This window comes from Hirundo rustica, chromosome 27 (genome assembly GCF_015227805.2).
Source record: "Hirundo rustica isolate bHirRus1 chromosome 27, bHirRus1.pri.v3, whole genome shotgun sequence".
Lineage (NCBI taxonomy): Eukaryota > Metazoa > Chordata > Aves > Passeriformes > Hirundinidae > Hirundo > Hirundo rustica.
Genome location: NC_053476.1, coordinates 952,176 through 974,266, shown reverse-complemented (window position 1 = coordinate 974,266; position 22,091 = coordinate 952,176). Strand labels below are relative to the sequence as shown.

The 22,091-nt window shown below is 58.9% G+C and overlaps 2 protein-coding genes across 11 annotated transcripts in view; both read left to right on the top strand.

Annotated features, from left to right (window-relative positions):
- Positions 1–12,666, top strand: part of GPATCH8 (G-patch domain containing 8) — a 55,692-nt gene extending 43,026 nt beyond the window's left edge. For 9 of the 10 annotated variants that reach the window (XM_040087492.2, XM_040087495.2, XM_040087498.2 and 6 more), the window contains 3 exons: positions 4,731–4,780; positions 6,207–6,337; positions 6,713–12,666. In XM_040087492.2, coding sequence (XP_039943426.1) covers positions 4,731–4,780; positions 6,207–6,337; positions 6,713–10,529 — 3,998 coding nt within the window. In that variant the 3' untranslated portion in view covers positions 10,530–12,666. The remainder of the gene's footprint in view (positions 1–4,730; positions 4,781–6,206; positions 6,338–6,712) is intronic. The other variant, XM_040087493.2, reaches the window with a different exon arrangement.
- Positions 12,667–14,020: 1,354 nt separating this feature from the next.
- ITGA2B (integrin subunit alpha 2b) lies at positions 14,021–21,803 on the top strand. The gene is made up of 30 exons (XM_040087046.1): positions 14,021–14,166; positions 14,241–14,371; positions 14,455–14,552; positions 14,632–14,797; positions 14,868–14,917; positions 15,283–15,328; positions 15,504–15,629; positions 15,713–15,760; positions 15,997–16,040; positions 16,162–16,221; positions 16,362–16,414; positions 16,555–16,763; positions 16,872–17,054; positions 17,164–17,209; positions 17,287–17,391; positions 17,505–17,560; positions 17,659–17,810; positions 18,038–18,151; positions 18,768–18,838; positions 18,909–19,056; positions 19,510–19,602; positions 19,686–19,765; positions 19,883–19,963; positions 20,032–20,134; positions 20,231–20,383; positions 20,466–20,576; positions 20,820–20,933; positions 21,132–21,239; positions 21,314–21,436; positions 21,714–21,803. The coding sequence occupies exons 1-30, from the start codon at positions 14,021–14,023 to the stop codon at positions 21,801–21,803; spliced, it is 3,108 nt and encodes a 1,035-aa protein (XP_039942980.1).
- The last annotated feature ends 288 nt before the right edge of the window (positions 21,804–22,091 follow it).

Below are 22,091 nucleotides of genomic sequence, written 5' to 3'. Positions count from 1 at the left end.
GCTTTCTTGCACATCCACAATGTCCTGATCCTTGGGAGCTCCCACAGTCCAAGAACACTCTGGACTCAGTGGGAATGTGTTCTTAAGGCATTACACTTGTGAGGGCTCCTTATTTGGTTTGGGGTTTTGACATTGAGGTGATGACCTGGTGTTAGATTTGTATGAAGATGAGTGCGAGCCTGGCCTGTGTGTTCCTATCAAATAAACCTGTGTGTGCAGGGCCCAGTGCCTGGAGCAGCCTGCAAAAGTTATGCTTGGATTTACCTTGTGTGGACCTTGTGTGTCAGTTATGTAGCATTTACTGTCAGCTTTTACTGTGTGGGGTTTTTAACAGTCCAAGAACTTGGAGAATCTCCCACTGTCACCTCGTTCTGCTCGTGTGCCTGCTGAGGGCTCGAGCTGTTGACTGAGTCACTGACCCAACAGAATCAAAACATTCCCCTTCTGCATTCCCTGTGAAGAACAAACGTGTTTCCTGAGTGAACCTGTGCCAGGTTCCCTGGGAGAACACAAACCAGCATTGAAATGCAGGCTTTTATGTTGCTGGTTTTTTCCCTAAGTGTGTGGTGTTTTGGAGGTGTAGGTGATTAATTCTGCCTAGATTCACTTTGTAAAAGGACAAAGGGAGTGTATTCCATAAAGAAGTTCTTTGAGAAAGAGGGTGGAACTCAGAACTGAAAGTATAGATGTGCAGTTCTCTTTGTGCCCTAATTAACTGCATCTTTGCTTCTCATGCCAAGGGGGAAGGATTTGTTCAAGCACAATAAAATTACCAAGACAGTCGCTGCTGGGGTTGGGGAATACTCTGAATGCAAAGCCTGAAGTTTGTGTTTTGGGGAAACTTGGGATTTCCAAAACCTTGGGCCTCCAAGCACAGCCTGAATGGGGAAGAGTGAGGAGGGAATCTCTGAGGTACTTGGTGTTACATGGGAGGTTCTTCTGCTCCAGAAATGCTTTGCCCTCAGAAAACCCACCAGTTAACAATAAAGGGGCTATAAGAGAATTGGAGAGGGACTTTGGACAAGGGCATGGAGTGATAAAACAAAGGGAAATGGATTTACCTGAAAAGGGAGTAGGTTTGGATTAGAGATGATGAGGAAATCCTCCCCAGTGAGGGTGGGGAAGGCCCTGGCACAGGGTGCCCAGAGCAGCTGTGGCTGCCCCTGGATCCCTGGCAGCGTCCAAGGCCAGGTTGGACAGGGCTTGGAGCAGCCTGGGACAGTGGAAGGTGTCCCTGCCATGGCAGGGGGTGGGACTGGGTGAGCTTTAAGGTCTCTTCCAACCCAACCCATTCTATATTTTTCTTAACCCAGCTAAGAAAAATACTGATTCCTTCCAGGGAGGAAATTAAGATGAAATAAAACAGAATTTGCAGTCCATTTCCCCTCTGTTCTTTTCACTTCACTTATAAGTGTGCAAAGAATATTGATGACCAAAGGTAAGCCAGGCTTGTGTTCTCACTTCAATAAAATGATCAAGGTTGCCATCCTTTGAGCTTGTGTTTAATGGTGTCGTTCACTCCCAGAAGCTTTTGTGGCAAAGAATTGAGCAGACATCAAAAGTTCAGAAAGCCAGAAATCTGCTGGCACAGAATGAAAAGTACATTATTATTATTTTATTTTAATGTGGATTGGCAGAGGAATATGAGAACAATGGCCAGGGAGGAGGGTGCTCTGATGTCATGGGAGCTGCCTCCTGCCTCGAGCCCCAGAGGTGGATCTGCTCTGACCCATCTCAATATGAGATCTGGCATGAAAGTCTCACATCTTCAGGTCTGCTGAGAGTGTGACAGTGCTTTTGACTTGTGAGGATAACAGGGGCTCTTTCTGCTCTGCACTTTTAGGCAAAGAATGTCTCTCAGTGGGCCTCAGTTCAGTGATGCTGTGTGGCTTTGTCCCCTTAAACAAAATCCATTGACTGCTGGTCTTGAGCCTGTAAAGCTCTGCGCCCCAGCTGGGTGCTGGGGAAGTCTTACCTGCTACCATCAGCAGAATCTGGGGGGTGCTGAGTTTTTCCATGGTCCCGAGAGCACCAGAGCTCCAGGAGCCTTTGGACAGAGCTCCAGGGATGCACAGGGTGGGACTGCAGGGGTGCCTCTGCAGGGCCAGGGGTTGGACTGGATGATCCTTGGGGGTTCCTTCCTACTTAGGACATCCTGTGATGGTCCAGTGGTTTTCCTGTTGCAACAGTTCCTGACTCCCTGGATTTCCCCACTTTGCTGTGCCTGGGGTGGGCTCTCAGGAGCTTTTCATTAGTGCTGTAGTGCAGCTGGTTTAAGCTGATTTGTGAGAATTGGAAGGTACTAGTGGTGTTTGCCAGTTTGGCCTCTCCTGAGCCGTGCAGGGATTGGGAGATAATCCAGCACTGTGGCCTCTTTGTGCTGCAGCCCAGCGGTAGCTGCAGATGTGATACCAAACCTGCTCTTTAGGAGCTCGATTTGCACTCCTGTGGAAAAGTGGAGGCGAGTTTGGAATTTTGTTAGAAACAAGACTGGAAACTTAAAATACAATTCTTTGTTCCGAAGCTGAGGGGGGTGGCAGCTATTAATAAACCCCAGGAAGGCTGGAGGTAGTGAACTACTGCCTAAAGCATGTGGAAATCTGGAGAAGTTTGATGTGAGTGCTGGTGATTTGTGTCACTGCTGGTCACTGCAGTGGGGCCCTTCTTACAGCTGAAGTAATAAACCAGCAGAATATTCCTTGGCTTTATGGTCCCCATGATCCTGCAGTTTGAAAGGAAGTTGCTGATTAGATCAACTGCTGCTTCCTCAGAAAACATGCTGCCAGTGGAGAAAAAAATGCCCCTTAATTTTGAAATCCTGTAGTAGCACATGAAGCATGTGTTTGCTTTAATATGGGTTTGATAGTTGAAAAAATCATTGTCTTGCTAAGCACAATGGGAAGACTTAAAAAGGGAGGATTCACCCCAAAAGTATGAGTTCTCAGGATTCCTTGTGGAGGAGAGAAGCTCCCTGAGGATGGTTGAGCGGCTTTGTTAAATCCTTGTTGGAATTTGTCCGTGGTGCTGGTGAAGGGGCAGTTCCGTGCTCCTCCGGCCTCCCTCACACCCACACAAGTGGTGTGGTCAAAAAAGTCATTTAGAGGTTTTTGGGGGATTAGAATAACAAAGACTCTCCTCATGATTAGATGGAAATTTCTTTAGTGTAAGCTGAGCTTAAGTATCTGTTTAGATCAAATTATTTCCGGGACAGGCTGAGACCTGGAAGTGTGTGAGCAGCATTTCAGTGCTCCATGTGCTCCCTTCACCCACTGCAGTTGTACTTCAGGCTTCAGATTGCTCCTTCCCAGTCAGGACTGGGGAGCAGGGTGGGTGGGCAGGGTTGTAGTGAATTGGTCATCCAGTCTTTGAGGGGATCAATCACTGGATTCAGTGACATATTCGAAACAATAAGTGAGGTGAGAGTTAGAGGTTATTTTGTGAAGTTCTGGGCATTTTTCATTCCTGCAGTAGGTTGTTCTTTCAGATGAGCAGTGTGGGCTCCTGTTTTCCCCCCTTTCCCTCTGCCAGGGTGCATTTAGGAAAGATAATGCAGTCCAGCCAGGTCTCTTGCACATCTGGAGTCATTTCTGATAATAGATGTGTTGGTTTAGGTCAGTCTTAAGAAGCTGAGCTGTGTTCTGTTCCGTATTTTACATTTCCAAGGAGCTGGCGTGGTTCATTTGTGAGCCTTTCTATCCTGTACTTCCCCAGCAAGACTCTTTTTCCTCCTGACTCCTGTGTGACAAAAAGAAACTCAGCCTTGAGATCTCTTGATCCTTTGGAAACCAGACCAACTCTTCCCCAGTTTTGGAAGTACCAAATTCTCAGCATTCTTGACACCAGGGCCAGTGGTTTGTCAGCCTAAAGGGTCCAGGTTTTGTGCAGCTGGGAGTTGCTGTGGTGAATATTCCAGAGTTACAGTGCTTTGAGGTAGTTCATTTGCTTCACACCTCTAAATTTTCAGTGTTGAGAGTGGGAGGTTTGGGGAGCAGAGACACAAAGGTCAGCATTTAATAGTGGGCGTTTAATTCTGTCGGCTTGCAAATTGCCATGTAATGGAGGCAGGAGAGCCTGGGGGCAGCTGCATCATTCCCAACAGCTCTGGGCCCAGTCTGTGTCCTGGGGGTTGATCAGGACCGTGCCTGGGGGCACAGGGGGCTCTGAGTGCACCGTGGCACCTTCCTCTTGAGAGGAAAAGGTCACAGTTCATGTCTCGTGTAAATAGCTGGGTCATACTTTTTTCCAAATGGATGAGTGATCTCGAGATTTGGCATCAGCCCCCATTGGATAGTTCTGTCAGCTGTTGGTGGCTGTAACTTCCCAGAGCATTTCAGACACACTTTTGAAATCAGCATGAAAAAGCTGATAGCATTGCTCTGTCCATCTATTTTTTTTTTTTTTCCTTCCTCTTGGGAAAAAAATTACTCTTTAACATTTAACATACACCACAAAACCCTTGAGCCCTTTACTTGTCCTGGTGAAAGTAGTTCTGCTGTTCCAGGTGGGATCATTGCTGTGTCCGTGCGTGTCCGTGTGTGTCCCCCTGCTCCAGACCCTGTCTCGGTCCCGTGGCTCCACTGGCTCCACTCCTGCTCTGTAGAATAGCTGGCACACTCCCCCACAGCTCACTAGTAATGCTTGCTTGGGGTTTTTTGTTTTTTTTTTTCCCCTCTTTTCCACTCTTGTTATATTTTTACTTTCTTTTTTTCTTTGTGATGTGACATTTTCAGCTGATGTATTGAAAGCAAACCCTTCTAATTTGGGAGTCCAGATCACAAGAGTGAGTTTCTTTCTACTGGTGTCTGTAGTTGTATCTTTTTTTGTGTGTCCTCCCCTCTGATTTTGGTAACAATCAACCACATTTAGTAAATACAATTAGGTAAGAGAATCCTCTGTCTTGTCCAATCGCTCCCTTTTTCACAAAGCAATGTTCTCTTTACATTGGGCCAGCTTAATTCCTCTAATTTGAGCTTTGGGTTGGTTTCCAGATCCACTGTTTCTGTGTGTGGCAGTCTGACTCTGCTCCAGGAAAGAGGCAGAGTCAGCCAGCCAGAAGTATTTAGAATTCACCAGTGATTTGTACATCCTGTACAAGAATTGTTCCAAAGTGACTCCTGCTCTGAGTCCCGTTAGTCTCCCAGGCCCTGCATGAAATGCCTGAAAAACATGAAACTTCTTCCAAAAGCTGAGTACAGGATGCGTTCTGGAACTGGGCCCTTTGAAAAGGTTTTGAATTGTGCACTAAAAAAGAACAATGAGTCCCTTTAGGATGGTAGAGGTTTGTCTTTGTTGCTTTCTGTTACTTAAACTTCTGTAGAGCACTCTAAAAAAATGTTGTGAATATCCACATATATTCCAAGGAAAAGCAGCAGCCTCTTCTAGTGCTCTGAGACAAGGACTTTCCAAAATGTTCTGAAGTCTTGGATGTTTATTTCCTATTAGAAATGACTACCTAGATTTCCTCAGTGATATTAGGATGTTTGAAATTCCTTGGGACTGAGTTTGCTTCCTCATGCTAATATTTCTGGGGAACTTGGTGCTTCTGCCCCCCAAAGTATTCAACCCCCAGAGACCCTCCTGCCTTTAGAGCAGTTTGTTTCTTGACCCTCTCAGAACTACTGTCAGGAAAACAAGTAACTGGTTGTGGTGTATGTTGTATTCTGTATTTGCTTACAAAATCATTTGCATGGGATTTTTGGCTCCTTCTCCAATGTAACGGTACATTGCTTTTGTCAGATGTCATTCCTGGGTAACTCTGGCACCAGCTAATCCCTCCTGTCCTTTGGCCCGTGCTCTTGACTCGTGTCACGCACTGTTTGTCAAGTACATCTGCACCCTGCAAGAGCAGCAAAGTAAACAATCCTTCTTCTTTTCCCCTTTTCCTTCCAGAATTTGCTTGTTGCTTCGAAATCAGCTTTGTTGTCCATGCTAAAGAAAACAGTAGTGTTGATTGGAAGGGGGTATGCGCAGAACTTGAAGTCATAGCCAAAAGTGACCACCAGTTGTCTTTTCCTTCAGCTGCTGGGAGGATGGCAGCGTGCTCCGTGGGATTTGTTGAGCTAAGATGCTGTTGCTCCATCCTGGCTCAATAAATGTCCCTGGGGAGGGGCTTGACACTGCAATTTCCAGTGCTACAGCAAAGAGCTGCTCTTGGATAAACCACAAACACCTTTGATCTGATTCGTCCCCGCTTTCTTTTGCCTCAGAGGTTGAAGGATCTCAAGCAAAGGGAATTTGCTCGCAATGTCTCGTCGAGATCCCGGAAAGATGAGAGGAAGCAGGAGAAAGCCCTGCGGCGCCTGCACGAGCTGGCTGAGCAGAGGAGGCAGCCGGAGTGGTGAGTCTGGGTGGTCCCCTGGAGCCCGGGGGGCTGCAGCCCTGGGCTGGGCTGGCATTCCCGCCCTGGGATACTGCACAGGCTTTGAGGGCAAAGCTTCACAGTGTTTGGGGCTCATGCTGTGGTTTTGGTAGCAGTGAGTTCACTAAACTGATCATGCAGAGTATCCCAAATTTGCTTTATCCAGCAATAGGTATTTTCTTCAGTAATTTAATGTTGTTAAAAGCTTTGAGTGGCTGTATAATAATATTTAAATGCATGCGTCTGGGTTCAAGAGCACTTGAACTGTGCAAGATTGCCTCTGCTGAGGGATGGATCCTGCTGCAGAGGCCCAGGGACAGCAGTCAGCTGTGTTTTCTCTCTCCCCTGTTGCAGTGCTCCTGGAAGTGGGCCCATGTTCAGGACCACCACGGTGGCTGTGGACGAGGAAGGTGGAGATGACGATGATTCTGCAGCCAACAGTGGCTCCTTCGTCCAGACCAGCTCTGGCCAGGCCACAGAGATGACCACTGACAGAGGCTTCCTCAACACTGGACAAGGCACTGTGATGCCAGGTCAGACACCTGCCCAGGGGGCACAGGCCATCAGCTTTGGCATTAAGAGCTCTCTGGGAACTCCGCTGCAGAAGATCGGAGTGTCCTTTTCCTTCGCCAAGAAGACCCCAGTGAAGCTGGAGACCATCGCTTCTGTTTTCAAGGACCACGTGGACGAGTCCAATTCTGCAGATGGGGCAAAAGGTGATGAGAGGGGGTCCTCGGAGGCTGGCAGCCTGCAGAAGTCTGGGGAGGGTGAAGGCGCCAATAATTCTGATGGCAAGATGGAGGATGATGACCAGCATGACAAGGACAGCGGGGCTCTGGCCAGCACCTTATCCAAACTGAAGAAGATGAGGCGAGAAGATGGACCAACAGCTGTGGAACCAGAATATTACCACTACATCCCCCCGGCCCACTGTAAAGTAAAGCCCAACTTTCAGTTCCTGCTTTTCATGAAAGCTACTGAGCAAACGGAAGCAGAAAATGTGAACAAAAAAAACGCGCACGAAGTGAAAAAGGGGAGTTCCCCCAAACCAAAACCCAGCAAGCACACAGAAAAGGCTGCTGAGAGCACGGGACAGCAGAAGGTGCAGAGTACTACTGAAAGTGCGGCTCAGCAGGGCAAAACAGAACGAAAAGACATCCCAGAGAATGAAAATACACAGGAGAGCAAGCACGATCCAGAGAGCAATCCCCCTGAGCCAGACACTGCTCCTCCTCCTGCCTCGGGCTGCAGAGATGGCTCTGAGGGACCAAAGCACCCCACGGGACCTTTTTTCCCTGTTCTGAGTAAGGATGAGAGCACGACGTTGCAGTGGCCTTCAGAGCTGCTCATCTTCACCAAAGCTGAGCCCTCTGTGTCCTACAGCTGCAACCCCCTGTACTTCGACTTCAAGCTCTCCCGTAACAAGGATGCAAAAGGGAAAGGGGCTGAGAAGTCCAAGGATCCAGGAGGGCTTTGTAAAGACAGTGCTCAGAGCACAGAACCTGGTGAGATGAGCAAAGCCAAGGAGGCTGAAAGTGTAGGGAACAGTTCTGCTCAAAAAATGGAAAACAAATCCCAGAGCAAGCAGGAGTCCGGTCTGGGAAGCGTCGGTAAGGGAGATGGGGAGGACAGCAGTAAGAGTATAACAGGTAAGAGTAAATCTGGGAGGTCCCATAAACACAAAAAGAAAAAGAAGCACAAAAAGTCCAGCAGACACAAGCGCAAACACAAGGAGGAAGCTGAGGAGAAGGCCCGGAAAGCTGAGCTGGGGGAAGAGAAACCCAAGAAACGGAAAAGGCACAGGCACAAAAAAGGTAAATCCTCCCTTTCGACAGAGTCAGATCGGGCACTGAAACCTGAACTGTCAGAAGACTGCAGTCATTTCCAGAAGAAAAAGCGATGCTCCCAGGAGTCCCAGAGGAAATCCCTGTCTGCTGAGGAGGGAAGCAGCGGTAAAAAAGAAGACGGGGGTAACTCCTGCCAAGAGCACGGCAGTAAAAGACACAAGGCTGAGCTGCAGCAGGTGCCCGGTGCCAGGAGGCGCTGCCCGGCTCTGTCCCAGGCCCAGAGCAGCCGCCGGAGCCGGCAGAGCAGCGCCGACTACGACAGCGACGAGGGCTCCCCCGGCAAGCGCGGCCACCAGAAGTCCCCGTCGCAGTACAGCGATGACTACGACTCGGGCAGCGAGCACTCCCGCAGCCGCTCCCGCTCGGGCCGCAGGCACTCCTCGCACAGGTCCTACTCCACCAGCTCGGACGCGTCCTCGGAGCACAGCCGCTACAGCCACCACAGGAGCTACTCGGACGACAGCTACAGCGACTACAGCGACCGCTCCCGCTGCCACTCCAAGCGCTCCCAGGACTCGGAGGACGACTCCGACTACAACAGCTCAAACCACCGCTCGAAGCGGCGCAAATACTCCTCGTCGGAAGATGACTACAGCTCGAGCAGGAGCAGATCCAGGAGTCGGAGCAGGAGCCGAACCCACCCTCGAGGCAGGTCAAGATCCAGGAGCCGGGGCAGGAGCCGCAGCAGCAGCTGCAGCCGCAGTCGGAGCAAGAGGAGGAGCCGCAGCGTGACGGGCCGCAGCTGGAAGCGCAGCCGCAGCTATAGCCGGGACCGCAGCCGCAGCACCCGCAGCCACTCGCAGAGGTCTCTGTCGCGGAAGGGCTCACGGGGCCACGAGAGCCCCGAGGAGCGAAGGTCTGGCAGAAGGGACTTCATCAGGTCCAAGATCTATCGCTCCCAGTCTCCTCACTATTTCCGGACAGGCCGAGGTGAGGGGTCGCTGCCAAAGAAGGAGGATGGCAAAGGAGAGGATCCGAAAGGATCTGGCTCCCTGTCCCAGAACAGCAGCGGCTCTGGCACGGGGCGGGCCTCGGAAGGGGACTGCAGTCCTGAGGAGAGGAACTCCGTCACTGCAAAGCTGCTCCTGGAAAAGGTGCAGTCCAGGAAGGTTGAGAAGAAGCCCTGCGTCACTGACGAGGTGCTGTCAGGGGCAAACAAGGTGGGCATAAAGCTCAAAGATCCTCCCCAGGGCTACTTTGGCCCCAAACTGCCTCCCTCCTTAGGCAACAAACCGGTTCTGCCCTTAATTGGGAAGTTGCCAACCATTCGGAAACCGAACTCCAAAAGATACGAGGAGTCTGGCTTGGAGAGGGGCGAGGAGCAGGAGCTGTCAGATGCTGAGGATGGTTCCCAAGGCATGGAGGAGGGTCAGCTGGCCAGCCAGTCTCTCCTGGAAGATGTGGTGATGGTAATTCAGGACAAACCTCTGGATGAGCAGAAACGTGACGAAGCCTCCGTGGAGATGCCATCCCTTCCCCTGGATGCGCCGGCGCTCCCCGAGTGCTTTGGCTCCAGAGATCTGGTCATGCCACACAACTTCCTCTCGGATCCGAGCGACGGCGACGGGCTGGAGCCTATGGATGGGGGCAACCAGCCGGTCCCAGTGGAAACCGCTATGATGCCCTTAGTTCCAGACGTTGAGCACTTTCCTGGCTATGTGCCTCAGAGCGGGGAGCCGAGCATAGAAGGGGATCGGGAGGGGGGAGAAGATTCCTCTCTAGCCCCGCTGGAGAGCCAGCCCATCACCTTCACCCCCGAGGAGATGGAGAAGTACAGCAAGCTGCAGCAGGCCGCCCAGCAGCACATCCAGCAGCAGCTGCTGGCCAAGCAAGTCAAGGCCTTCCCCGCCTCGGCCGCGCTGGCGCCGGCCGCGCCCGCGCTGCAGCCCATCCACATCCAGCAGCCGGCGGCGGCGTCGGCCACGTCCATCACGACGGTGCAGCACGCCATCCTGCAGCACCACGCTGCCGCCGCCGCCGCCGCCATCGGCATCCACCCCCACCCGCACCCGCAGCCCCTCGCTCAGGTCCACCACATCCCCCAGCCACACCTGACCCCCATTTCCTTGTCCCACCTGACCCACTCGATTATTCCGGGGCACCCCGCCACGTTCCTGGCCAGCCACCCCATCCACATCATTCCGGCGTCCGCCATCCACCCGGGCCCCTTCACCTTCCACCCTGTCCCTCACGCTCTCTACCCGACCCTCCTGGCTCCGAGGCCCGCGGCCGCCGCTGCCGCCACAGCCCTGCACCTCCATCCCCTGCTGCACCCCATTTTCTCAGGACAGGACTTGCAGCATCCACCCAGCCACGGCACATGAAGGACAAAATGAAGGAACCTCGGAGGAAGGAGTATATTTGGCGTTTCGGGAAGGGGTTGGAGTCGAGCCAGCGGGCAGGTGAGGCCTGAGCATTTCCTTTCACCCTTGAGCAGCCAAAGAAGCCGGAGGCTCGAGGGCTGGGCCGTTGGCTGTGTCCCAGGGATGTCTCACTCTGACTCCTCCGTGCACGCAGCAGCACCGCTCCGGAAGAACCATTTCACCTTTCGAACAGCGAGACACTTGGAAAGGCTTTTTTTTTCCCCCTGGATTCTCACACTTGGTCATCTTCCTTCTGCCACCTTGTATATGATAAATGAGGTTTCATACGCACTAATAGGATCTCTAAAAATCCTTTTAATGAGGTCATCTAAGTAAAATAGCATGATTGAATCCAGCTTGTAATTGGCGATGGAACGTCGGGAGCTGTTGGCTGCAGAGGCACTGGAGGCCTCAGTTTTCAGGCATTGCAAGAGGTTCCTTGGCCTCTGTCACTGCACACGTGGGTTTTTCTTGGTGTGAGCAGCAAAAGTGGAAGTAAGAGCTTACTGTAAAGAGGAGGAGGAGCTCTGTGTGTGTGCCCAGAGCTCCCGTCCTTCTCCATCCTGCACCTGTGTTCCCCTGTGCTGGGACCATGCCTGGATATCCCAGACTGGAGAGAGGTTCTCGGGTCAGGATTCCAGCCTGGGCTTTGACCACTGTTCTGAAAGGGGGGAAAAAAAATCACTCTGAGTTCCATCTTCTGTGGTGTTGGGAAGGAGGCACTTGGATGGGAGAGAGAAGGAAAATCCTGCTAGGAATTGAAGCAATACAGAGGATGGGGGAGCGCGGCCGGGATGTAAAGCGTGTTCTTTCCTCTGTAACACTGATGGTTTCCTTATTAATTTATAGGAATCTTTTTTTTTTTTTTTTTTTTTTTTTTTAATGTAAAGAATTGCACTGAACTCTGTAAACAAAGATGCTGCTTTTTGTAGCTCCTATCAAAGGTTACATTTGTAGTATATCGCAATAATATTTTTTACAGCCAGTTCTTAGTGGTACTTGTTCTGGTGGCTTCTGTGTAAATATGTTTGCTGTAGGTGACCCAAGACACTTGTAAAGGTTCAATTTATAGTTTCAGCTAGATGCAGAACAGCTAAGCATGTATATTTTACCAAGCTCATGTATTTTTGAAGTTTTTATGTACTATAAAATGTAAAAACAAACAAACAAACAAAATCTTCATTTAGAATTTTGCAGAAGAAAAAATCAACAGGTGACACTTGGGCAAGGTGAGGGCTGTGGGGGTGGCAGTGGCTCTGGCAGGTAACGCTGCGTTCCTCCCTGCCATAGGAATGGGCACTGGGGCAGCCTGGGGAGCAGCAGGAATTCAGGGTGCTCCCAGAGCATAGAGAGCCCTTTTGTTTTCCTCTTTCCTTTCCTTTCCTTCCCTCTCGCCCCTCCCTGTTGGAAGCAGTAACACGCAGACCCTGCTGTGCAGGAGGTGCCTTGGGACTGCTCCCATCCCACGCATGAGGTTACCCCACCTTGGTCCATCAGGGATTTCCCAGTTCTCCCTGCATCACCTGGCTCGGGTGACACTGCCCGTGGGAGCTTCCCCGCCCCAGTGCAGGGGATGGGCGGCTGCTGTCCCCCCTCACAGGCATTGCAGGTGTCACAGCCCTTGGGCCACCACCGCTGGGGAGAGGGATTCCAGAGCAGTGTGGGGGTGCGGTGACATCCCCATCCCTTTCCCTGTCCCCTTCCCCATCCTCATCCTCTTCCCTGTCCCCTCCCGGAGTGCAGCACAAGACCAGGCGAAGTCAAAGGATCAAAACCCCCTGAGCTCTCTCACCGTGTAAACGAGAAATTGGAGCAGGTCAGAGTGACAGCAGTCACAAAAAAGGGACTCAAATTTCCTGTAAATACCGAACAATTCAGTGTTACTGTCAGAGCTGAGCTTCGTAGGGCCCGTCCGTGCCCCAGCCTCGTCACACTGTGGGCAGGGAATGGTTTTTGGACATAAGGATAGCGCTAAAATAATTAACCTGTCATTACTTAACGAGCATCAACAGACTGTATTTAACTTTGTCACATAAGATATATATATAAATATATATATATGCTGTAAAATGAGGGAAAAAAACCTTTCTAATAAACCAATGATTTGTGGAAAAAAAAACCGTGGTGGTGTGTGGTGCTGGGGAGCTGCTGTGTAGAGCACCAGCCTCTCCTTTCCTCACCGAAGCCCTGGTTCGATTAAAGCAAAAAAAATCACCCCCTGCATGCCAGCAGGGTCGGGGTCCAGGGTGCCACCTGCCCTTCCCTGCCGGTGGCCCTGGCAGGAGGTGGCAGATGAGGGATGGTGCAGAAGCGCTGAAAGAAACAGGAAATTAAGTAATTGGACAGAAGGAAGAATTCTCAGTGCCCTGAGGGGTCTGGTGTGGGCCCCAGCTGGGTTCAGATGCTGCTGCCAGCTGGGGACGAGACCTCCCGAGGAGGAGCAGCTGCGCCTGAGGCCGATGTGCTCCTCCCGGAGCACGGAGCTGATCCGGCCTCGGCTAAACCCTTCCCAGCCCTCGGAGCTCTGCTTTGGGCAAATCCCGCTCTTCCAACTGCAGCTGCTCCGAAGGGCTGGAGCAGAGCCCGCTCCGGGAACTGTCCCCCGTCAGGGGCCAAGGTGCCGTTTGCCTCTGGGACCCCCCAGATCCCCTGACTCCCCTGTCCTGCTTCCCACCTGCAGCTTCAGAGATGGAGAAGACCCCATTTCACCCGGGCTGGCTCCCAGGGAGAGGCTCCGCGGCTTCTCCCGGCCACCGGCGCTGGGTTGGCACGGGGAGATCTCGGGCAGCCTGAGAGTCCTCAACTGAGTTTCAATTAATTCTGCGGGCGGGTTCAGGGGCTGCCGCCGCTGTCCGGGCAGGGCCGAGCCCCGCGGCTGCCACCGGCCTGGCTGCGGGCACAGGGACGAGCCTTGCTCGCTTGGCTGTGGGCTGTCCTCACCCTGCCCCCGCTCCCTTGCCAGAGCCATGGCTCCCTGGCAGGGTTTTGGGGTGTCCCTGCCCTGTGGGGTGATGCCCAGCGCGGGCGGGCTCGGTGCTGTCAGCTCCATCCGGCTGCGGAGGGGATATCGGGGGCGATGGAGGGGCCCTGTGCCCCGCCGTCCTCGCCACGTTTCCGCCTGCACCCCGAAATAGCCACCCCAAGATGAAGATCCCGAAATAGCCACCCCGACACGGGCTGGGTGCTGCTCCGGTGGGCGAGAGGCTCGGGCTGCTGTGGCCCTGTCCCCCCACTCTGCCACCCGTCCCCGGTGGCACTGCCACCTCCTGTCCCCCGCCCAGCTCCGGCCGCAGCCAGACGGGGCACCTCGGGGCTCCCTGCAGGAGCGGATGCGCCTCCGGGGGGGCCCTTCCTGTGTTCCCTATTCCTGCTGGCCCCGTCCCCAGCTGCGTCCCTCGAGATAAGCCAGGGACGCCCCGGGACGGCGGCTGCGGCCACATTTTGGGGTGACGATGGAGCTGCTGCGGGTGCTGCTGCTTCTCGGGGCGCTGCGCCTGCCCCCCACGCTGGGGCTTCTCCAGGACCCCCCCACCATCTACGAGGGACCCCCCGGCAGCTATTTCGGTTTCGCCCTGGATTTCCACATAAGCGAGGGAAGGTAGGGGCGCACCGTGGTGCCGGGGTCGGGCACGGCACACGCCCGCCGAGCCTGACACCCGCTCTGCCCGCCAGGCCCGGCGTGGCGGTGGGGGCTCCCCGTGCCAACACCTCCCAGCCCGGCGTGGTTCAGCCCGGCGCCGTCTTCCTCTGCTCCTGGCCCCCCGACAAGATCCCCTGCCACCCCCTCCCCATCGACACTGAGGGTGCGTGGGCGCCGTGGGGCGCGGGGTGGGAGCGGGGTGGGGGGGGCCCTGCTCCGCACATTCCCCCTCTCCCGCTCCCCCAGGGGACGAGAGCGAGATCCAGGGCACCTTGGAGCTCCACACCTACAAGTCGGACCAGTGGCTGGGAGCGTCTGTGACCAGCTGGGACGGCAAACTGGTGGTGGGTGCATCGGGGGGGTTGCGGGCAGCCTGGGGTGGCGGCGGGGTGGGCACCCAGCCCGTCCCACCGCCGTGCCCAGGTCTGTGCCCCGCTGCAGCACTGGAACGCGATGGAGGGGCAGCAGGAGGCGTTCCGCACCCCGACGGGCGCCTGCTTCGTGCGGAGCCCGGGACAGCGCAGCGCCGTGTGGTATTCGCCCTGCCGCGACCGGACCATGGCCAGCACCTACCGCCAGACGAACTACGGTGAGGGGGGACCGGGGAGCGGGGGGTGCCCCCAACCCCCCGTCCGTCTGACCCCGCCCTGTGCCCTCAGCGCACGACAAGCGCTACTGCGAGATCGGCTTCAGCGCCGCCGTCACCACGGTGAGAGCGGACTTGAGGGGCTCGGGGGACTCGGGGGGGCTCGGGAACATTGTGGGGATCCGTGGGCGGCGCCCATGTGGGGTGCTGATAGAGATGCAGAGAGTGTGGCCAGGATGGTACCTGCGTGTCACGGCGGGGGATGTCGGGGTAGGGATGCTCGGGTGGGAGATGCTCAGGTAGGGATGCTCAGGTGGGGGATGCTGGAGCGGGAATTCCGGGAGGAGAGGTCCTAGGAGTGGGGGGTGGGGATGCTGGGGTGGGAGTGCCAGGATGGGAAATACTGGAGTGGGGGATACTTGGGTGAGGATGCTTTGGGGGGATGCCAGGGTGCCCCCGGGGTGGTGCTGAGCCCGTTCCTCCCGCAGGACGGGACGCTGGTGCTGGGTGCCCCCGGCGGGTACTACTTCACGGGTGAGTCCTTCCTGCCAGCGCTGCCACCCCGGCTGGTGCTCCCGGGGTGCCCTTTGGGTGGGCACGGCGGGAGGAGGGTGCCCCGGACGGGTTACCCCGTAAGTGCCACCGGCAGTGGCAATGGCAGCCCAGGGCGTGTGGCAGCGGGTGCCCCATCAGTGCTGGTGTCCCACAGGGCTCGTGTACTCGGTGGAGCTGGACAAGATCCTCAGGCGCTTCCTCGGCACGTCCCTGCTGTGGCTGGGGAGCCCCGGGCGCCCCACGGAGCCGGTGTCTGGGGAGTACGAGGACGGGTACCGGGGTGAGCAGCGGGCACGGGCACCCTGCCCCGCTGCCAGCTCCTGCTGGGATACCCCGGGGTCACCAGTGCCCATCTCCCTGCAGGGTACTCGGTGGCTGTGGGCGAGTTTGATGGCAACCCCAAAACCAAAGGTAGGGCTGGGGGGTGCAGGGAACGGGGGTTGATGGGCCTGGGGCACCCCGGGGCTCCAGAGTGACCTTGCTTCTCTTCCCAAGGGGGATGGACGGGTTGTGCCAGGACAGGGGTCCCGTCCATCTCTGTGCCCTCATGCCCCCAGGGGTATCCCTGCGCCCACTCCAGCGCCGGGGGTATCCCCGTGCCCCCTCCATGTCCCAGTGCGGGGGCTCAGGGCTCTCATCCCCCACAGAGTACGTGGTGGGGGTCCCCAACAAGAGCAACACGAGGGGTGAGGTGAGTGCTGCCGAGTGCCCGGTGCCGGTGCCCGGCCGAGGGGACACCAGGTGACACCTCCACGTGTCACCTCCACGTGTCACCCCGGGCTGGGCCTGGCGTCTGACACTGCCCTGGGCAGGTGGAGATCTTCACTGCGGGGGACACCCTGCGCTGGCTGCGGGGCATCGCCAGCGAGCAGGTACCCGTGCCCCGTGCCACCCCCAGCACTCCCGGGGCTCCACAGCACCCTGCTCCCACCCCACAGCACCCCAGCACCCCCCGGCCTGCCCGGGCACCGTGCCCCCGGCACCCCCCGGTGCCACCCTCTACCCTTCCCAGGTGGCTTCGTACTTCGGGCACACGGTGGCGGTGGCCGATGTCGATGGGGACGGGTGAGAGCAGGGGCAATCCCCCCTCCGCCTCCTCCATGGGGACACCCAGGGGTGCTGCCCGTGCCTGGCACACCGCTGGGTGCCCCCAGCCCCCAAACTTGCGGACCCTGACCCTGACCCTGACCCCGCGCCGGGCACAGGCGGGACGATCTGCTGGTGGGCGCACCCCTGTACATGGCCCGGCGCTCCGACGGGCAGCGCAGCGAGCTGGGGCGCCTCTACCTCTACCTGGGGCGGGGTCCGCAGCCCCTCGCCGGGCCCCCCCAGACCCTGACGGGCACCCACCCCTACGGCCGCTTCGCCGCCGCCATCGCCAGCCTCGGGGACCTGGACAAGGACGGCTTCGGCGGTAACAGCGCGGCGGGGAGGGGGGAGGATGTTTCCCCTGTGCCGCGCCGTGGGGAAACTGAGGCAGGAGAGCGCGGGTGGGTGCCCACGTCCCTCCTGTCCCCCCCAGACGTGGCCGTGGGCGCCCCGCAGGGGGGTGACAGTGGCAGCGGGCAGGTCTTCATCTTCCGCGGGCAGAGCGAGGGGCTGGCGCCGGTGCCCACCCAGCGCCTCAGCAGCCCCTTCCCCGGCCCCGCCGCCTTCGGCTTCGCCCTGCGCGGTGCCACCGACCTGGACGGCAACGGCTACGCGGGTACGGCCCCGGCACGACACCGCCCTGCCACCCCTGTGCCACCCCTGTGCCACCCCTGTGCCACCCCTGTGCCACCATCCCGGCACTCACCCTCTGCTTGTCCCTGCAGATCTGCTCGTGGGGGCTTATGGAGCCGCCAAGGTGGCCGTGTACCAGTGAGTGCCCGTCCCTGCGGTGGCCCGGGGCTCCCTGTTGGGTCCTGCGGCACCTCAGCAATGTCCCCGTGCCCCAGGGGACTGCCCGTGGTGGTGGCCCAGACCCAGCTGAGTGTCCCCGACGGGCTGAACCCTGAGATCCTGGACTGTGTCCTGCCCGACTCCAGTGTCCGCGTCAGCTGGTGAGGGGACACTGCCGTGGGGACACCACGGGGACATCGCTGTGGGGACCATGGGGCACCGCCGTGGGCACAGGACAGGTCCCTGAGCGCCTGTTGGTGTTGTCCCCCCGCAGCTTCCACGTGGTGTTTTGTGTCAGCGTGACGGGCCAGCACCTCCCTCAGAGCATCCGTGAGTGCCAGTGTCACCCTGGGGGCACGGCTGTCACACGGGCACCGCCGAGGTGTCCCCGCGGGTGTCACCAGTGCCACCCTCCTGTTCCCCACCAGAGCTGGAGGCTGAGCTGCAGCTGGACCGGCTGAAGCCCCGGCCGTCGCGGAGGGTCCTGCTGCTGCAGGGACACCAATCGTCCTGGCAGGAGCAGCTGGTGGTGGCACCGGGGACACCCCCTGTGTGCAGCAACCTCACCGCCTACCTGCGGGTACGGGCGCAGGGACAGCGCGGGAGAGGGCGGGGACAATCCACGAAGGGTGGGGGACAGGAATGGGGACGTGGCATCTCCAGCCCGGATGGGGACAGGGTTGGGGACAGGGATTTACAGTCTCCCCTCACAGGAGGGTGGGTGACAGGGATGGGGGCTGTGCTGGGGGGAGGTCCTGGGGTGGCATGGGATGCCCTCCAGAGCGCTCTGCCCGTGGGTGTCCCCAGGACGAGTCCGAGTTCAAGGACAAGCTGAGCCCGGTGGCTCTGAGCATGGCCCTGACGCTGCCCAGAGAGGCCCCGGGGTTGGTGCTCTACGGGGACACCCTGGTGCAGGCACAGGTAGGGGGACATGGCTGTGGGGGGATGTCACCGTGGTGACACGGGGTGGGCTCTTCCCCACAGCTGGGCCAGGGCACATGTGGGGACCCCCAGCCTGGCTGTGCCCAGCTCTGGGGTCCCCAGCGTGTGCCAGTGTCCCCAGCATCCCCCTGGGACATGGCCTCTGTGCCCCCACGCTGTCCCCAGTTTCCACTGGGATGTGCCCCCTCTCCCTGGCATGTCCGTCCTGTTCTGTCCTCTGTGCTCACCCTGCAGTCCCCAATCCCTCCCCTGGATGTGCCCTCTGTCCCCATTCCCAACCCTGAGGATGTCCCCTCTGTTCCCTCTGCCATCCCAAATCCCTCCCAAGATGTCCCCCTGCTGTCCCTGCCCCCCCTGTGGCGTGTCTCAGGGTATGTCCCAATCGTCCCCTGGATGTCCCCTCTGCTGTCACCTCCCCCCGCTCCATCCCCGGTCTCTCCCTGGAATGTCCCCTCCCTGCACTGTGCCAAATCTTCCCTCTGGGATGTCCCCTCTGGCCCCTCCACCAGCGCAATGCCCCCGCCCCGTGCCCCTGCTGTCCCCAATGTCCCCCCCTGCCACACCTCACCCTGTCCCCTCCCTGGCCCCCTCCCAGACCCACATCATCCTGGAGGACTGTGGCGACGACAACCTCTGCGTCCCCGACCTCCACCTGGCCGCCGACACGTGAGCGCCGGGGCTGAGGGGGTGCCTGGTGTCCCCGGGGGGTGCTGAGCGCTGTCCCCATGTCCCCCAGCCCCAGCCAACGCCTGCTGATCGGCGCGGAGGCTGCGCTGTCCCTGCGTGCCAACGCCACCAACGCGGGCGAAGGCGCCTTCGAGGCGGAGCTGAGGGTGCAGCTGCCCCCCGGCACCCACTACCAGGCTGCCCGCAGCACCATCCCGGTGGGTGCCGAGTGGGGGTGACAGGGGTGACCGGGGGGGCTCATGTCCAGCCCTTGGTGGCCGTCTCCCTCTTTGGGGGTGCCCAGGTGCTGAGGGGTGCTGGGAGATGCCCCGGGCAGGGGGCTCAAACCATGTCCTTGGTGGCTGTCACACCTCCATGAGGGTGCCCAGCCCAGGGAGTGACCCAAATCGGGGGCCTCACACTGTGTCATCCATCTCCATCATCCTCCATGGGGCTGCCGGGTGGGGATGGGTGCCCAGGGATCCTGGGTCGGGGGTTCACGTCCTGCCTTGGTGGCCATCACTCTGCACAGGGTCCCCACTGGTGATGGGTGTTCAGGGGTGTCCGGGGTGTGGGGCTCAAGCCCTGCCCTCAGCTCATGCAGGTTCCCGGTGTGGTTGGTTCATGGATGGGTCCCTGACGTGTCCCTGTCCCATGTCCCCACGCCACAGGGGCAGGAGAAGCTGAGCTGCAACCCCAAGAAGGAGAATGGGACCCACGTGGTGCTCTGCGAGTTGGGCAACCCCATGAAAGCGGGGGCCCGGGTAAGGGGACAGGGGCTCCCTGCTGTGCCTGGCACCCATTGGGGCTGGTCACCCAGCTGCCCCTCTCCTCTGCTGTCCCACAGATCACCGTGGACATGGAGCTGAGCGTGTCCGGGCTGGAGGACATGGGGGATGCCATCACCTTCCACCTCCAGCTGCGGAGGTGACACCCCGCTGTCCCCCTGTCCCCCACCCACTGCTGGGACATCGGCACCTTGGGCTCAGTGTCTCAGCATGTCCCCAAACTCAGCGTCCATCTCATCTCGCTGTGTCCCCACAGCAAGAACAGCCCCAGCCACAGCAACGCGTCGGTGACGGTGACAGTGCCCGTGGAGGCAGAGGCAGAGATGGAGCTGCGAGGGTGAGGGTCTGGGGGACACGGGGATAATGGGGGGACAAAGGGGGACACTGACCCTCCTCTCCCACCAGCAACTCCCTGCCTGCCACCACGGTGCTGCCCACGAGCTGGCACTGGGTGGAGGGCAGCCAGCGGCTCGAGGACCACGGCATCAAGGTGGAGCACGTCTATGAGGTAGGACACGGCACCCGCGGGTGCTCGAGGGTGTCCCCTCTGTCCCCTCCCCGGCGTCGCCCCCTGTGCTGGGCATCATCGCACCGTCTCCCGCAGCTCCACAACAAAGGTCCCGGCACCGTCAGCGGGGTCACCCTGAGCCTCGCCATCCCCCACCTGCTGGGCAGCCACGTCCTGCTCTACCTGCTGGAGCTGGGCACCGAGGGGGGCATGAACTGCTCCCACCACCCCGCCCTCAACCCCGCCCAGGTAGGGGCTGCGGGACCGCCGCCCACCGGCGGGCGCCGGGACATGTCAGGGAGGCGCGCGTCACCCCTGTGTCCCCTTCCAGCTGCACATCCCCCGTCCGACGGCCGCAGCGCCCGGGAACGGCAGCCACCAACGGGAGCGCCGGGAGGCGGAGCCGCCCCCGGGAGCCGGGCTGGGGGACCTCGTCCGTGTGGTGAGCGGGTCACCCTGGGGACCTGGGGCTGCGATGGATGGGTGTGGGTGGGGGTGCCAGGGTGGGGATCGCATCCCTTGGGTGACCCTGGGGACCTGGGGCTGCGATGGATGGGTGTGGGTGGGGGTGCCAGGGTGGGGATCGCATCCCTTGGGTGACCCTGGGACCTGCAGCCCGTGGTGGGCACGGGGCTGGGGGTGTCACCTGGGGTGGAGGCCCCCCAACATCCGCCGTGTCCCTCAGGACTGTGACAATGCCACGTGCGTGGACATCACCTGCCACGTGCCCAGCCTGGGCAAGGACCAGCGGGCACTGGTCAGCGTCCACGCCCTGCTCTGGATGGACACCCTGCAGCAGGTACTGTCCCCTCCTGGGACAGAGGGGACGCGGTGGCACTGTGGCCCCAGGGCATCCCTGCAATGTCCCCTCCTGCACGGCGGTCCCCAGAGATCACCCTGGGGATACCGTGTGTGGGATCACGGGTGCCCTGTTCACCGCCAGCGCCCCTGATGCCAGGTTCCTATGTGTCCCCGTGTGTCCCCCGCGTGTCCCTAGCGGGAGCACCTCCTGACGCAGTTCCTCATCCAGTCACAAGCGTGGTTCAACACCTCGGGCATGCCCTACCGCGTCCAGCCCCGGGTCCTGCCCACCGGCAAGGCTGAGGTAGGGCTGGCGTGGCGTGGGGACACAGGGACGGGCCGTGGCGGCAGCGGTGTCACCCACCTGTCCCTCTGCAGACTGACACCCGCGTGGTGCGCGCCAGCCCCGGGGGCGAGGGGGCTGTGCCGGTGTGGTGGGTGGTGCTGGGGGTCCTGGCCGGGCTCCTGCTCCTCACCCTTCTCATCCTCCTAATGTGGAAGGTGAGTGCGCGCGGCGGATACTGGGGACACTGGTGACATCCACCACGGTGGCGGGGCCGCACTGGCACGAGAGAGGGACCCCGAAACATGGGACATAGCGCGGGGGGCGGGAGCTGTGGGACGGGACCGGGGACAGCAGCACGGGTGACACCGCGGGGCCCCCAGAGGCTGGTGCCAGGGGACCCCTCAGGAGTGACGTCATGGGGTCCCCGCGGCGGTGCCACAGGGATCTCTGGGGCTGATAATGTGGGACCGCTGTCACTGTGCCCCCTTCCAGACGGGTTTCTTCAAGAGGACGCGGCCGCCTGCCGAGGGGGACACGCAGGAGCCCGGCCAGGCCCAGGAGCCGGGGAGTGCCCAGGACTAGCGGCGTCCCCTGTGCCCCGTCCCCACCCAGCTCCCCTTCCCCAGCCCCCCCGAGCCCCCGTGGGACCCCAGCCCCGCTCTGCTCCCCCCGGACAATAAATCCCTGCCCTGCCCTCGGCTGCTGCCCACGGGGGTGTGGTTGTGTCCCCCGGACCTGCACCGGGGGTGTCTGGCAGGGGACAGGGAGGCTTTTGGGGACCCCCGCGTGCCCTTGTGGGGTGCCCCGGGAGGGCAGTCGGGGGGGTTGGTGCCGGGGTCGGTCCCGGGGCTGGTGCAGTGCCGGGGGATC

Coding starts and splice junctions, on each gene's coding strand:
- ITGA2B (XM_040087046.1), top strand. CDS start 14,021: ATGGAGCTGCTGCGGGTGCTGCTGCTTCTCGGGGCGCTGCGCCTGCCC. Junction 17,055..17,163: donor GGACGGCAACGGCTACGCGG/GTACGGCCCCGG, acceptor TTGTCCCTGCAG/ATCTGCTCGTGGGGGCTTAT. Junction 21,437..21,713: donor TCATCCTCCTAATGTGGAAG/GTGAGTGCGCGC, acceptor GCCCCCTTCCAG/ACGGGTTTCTTCAAGAGGAC.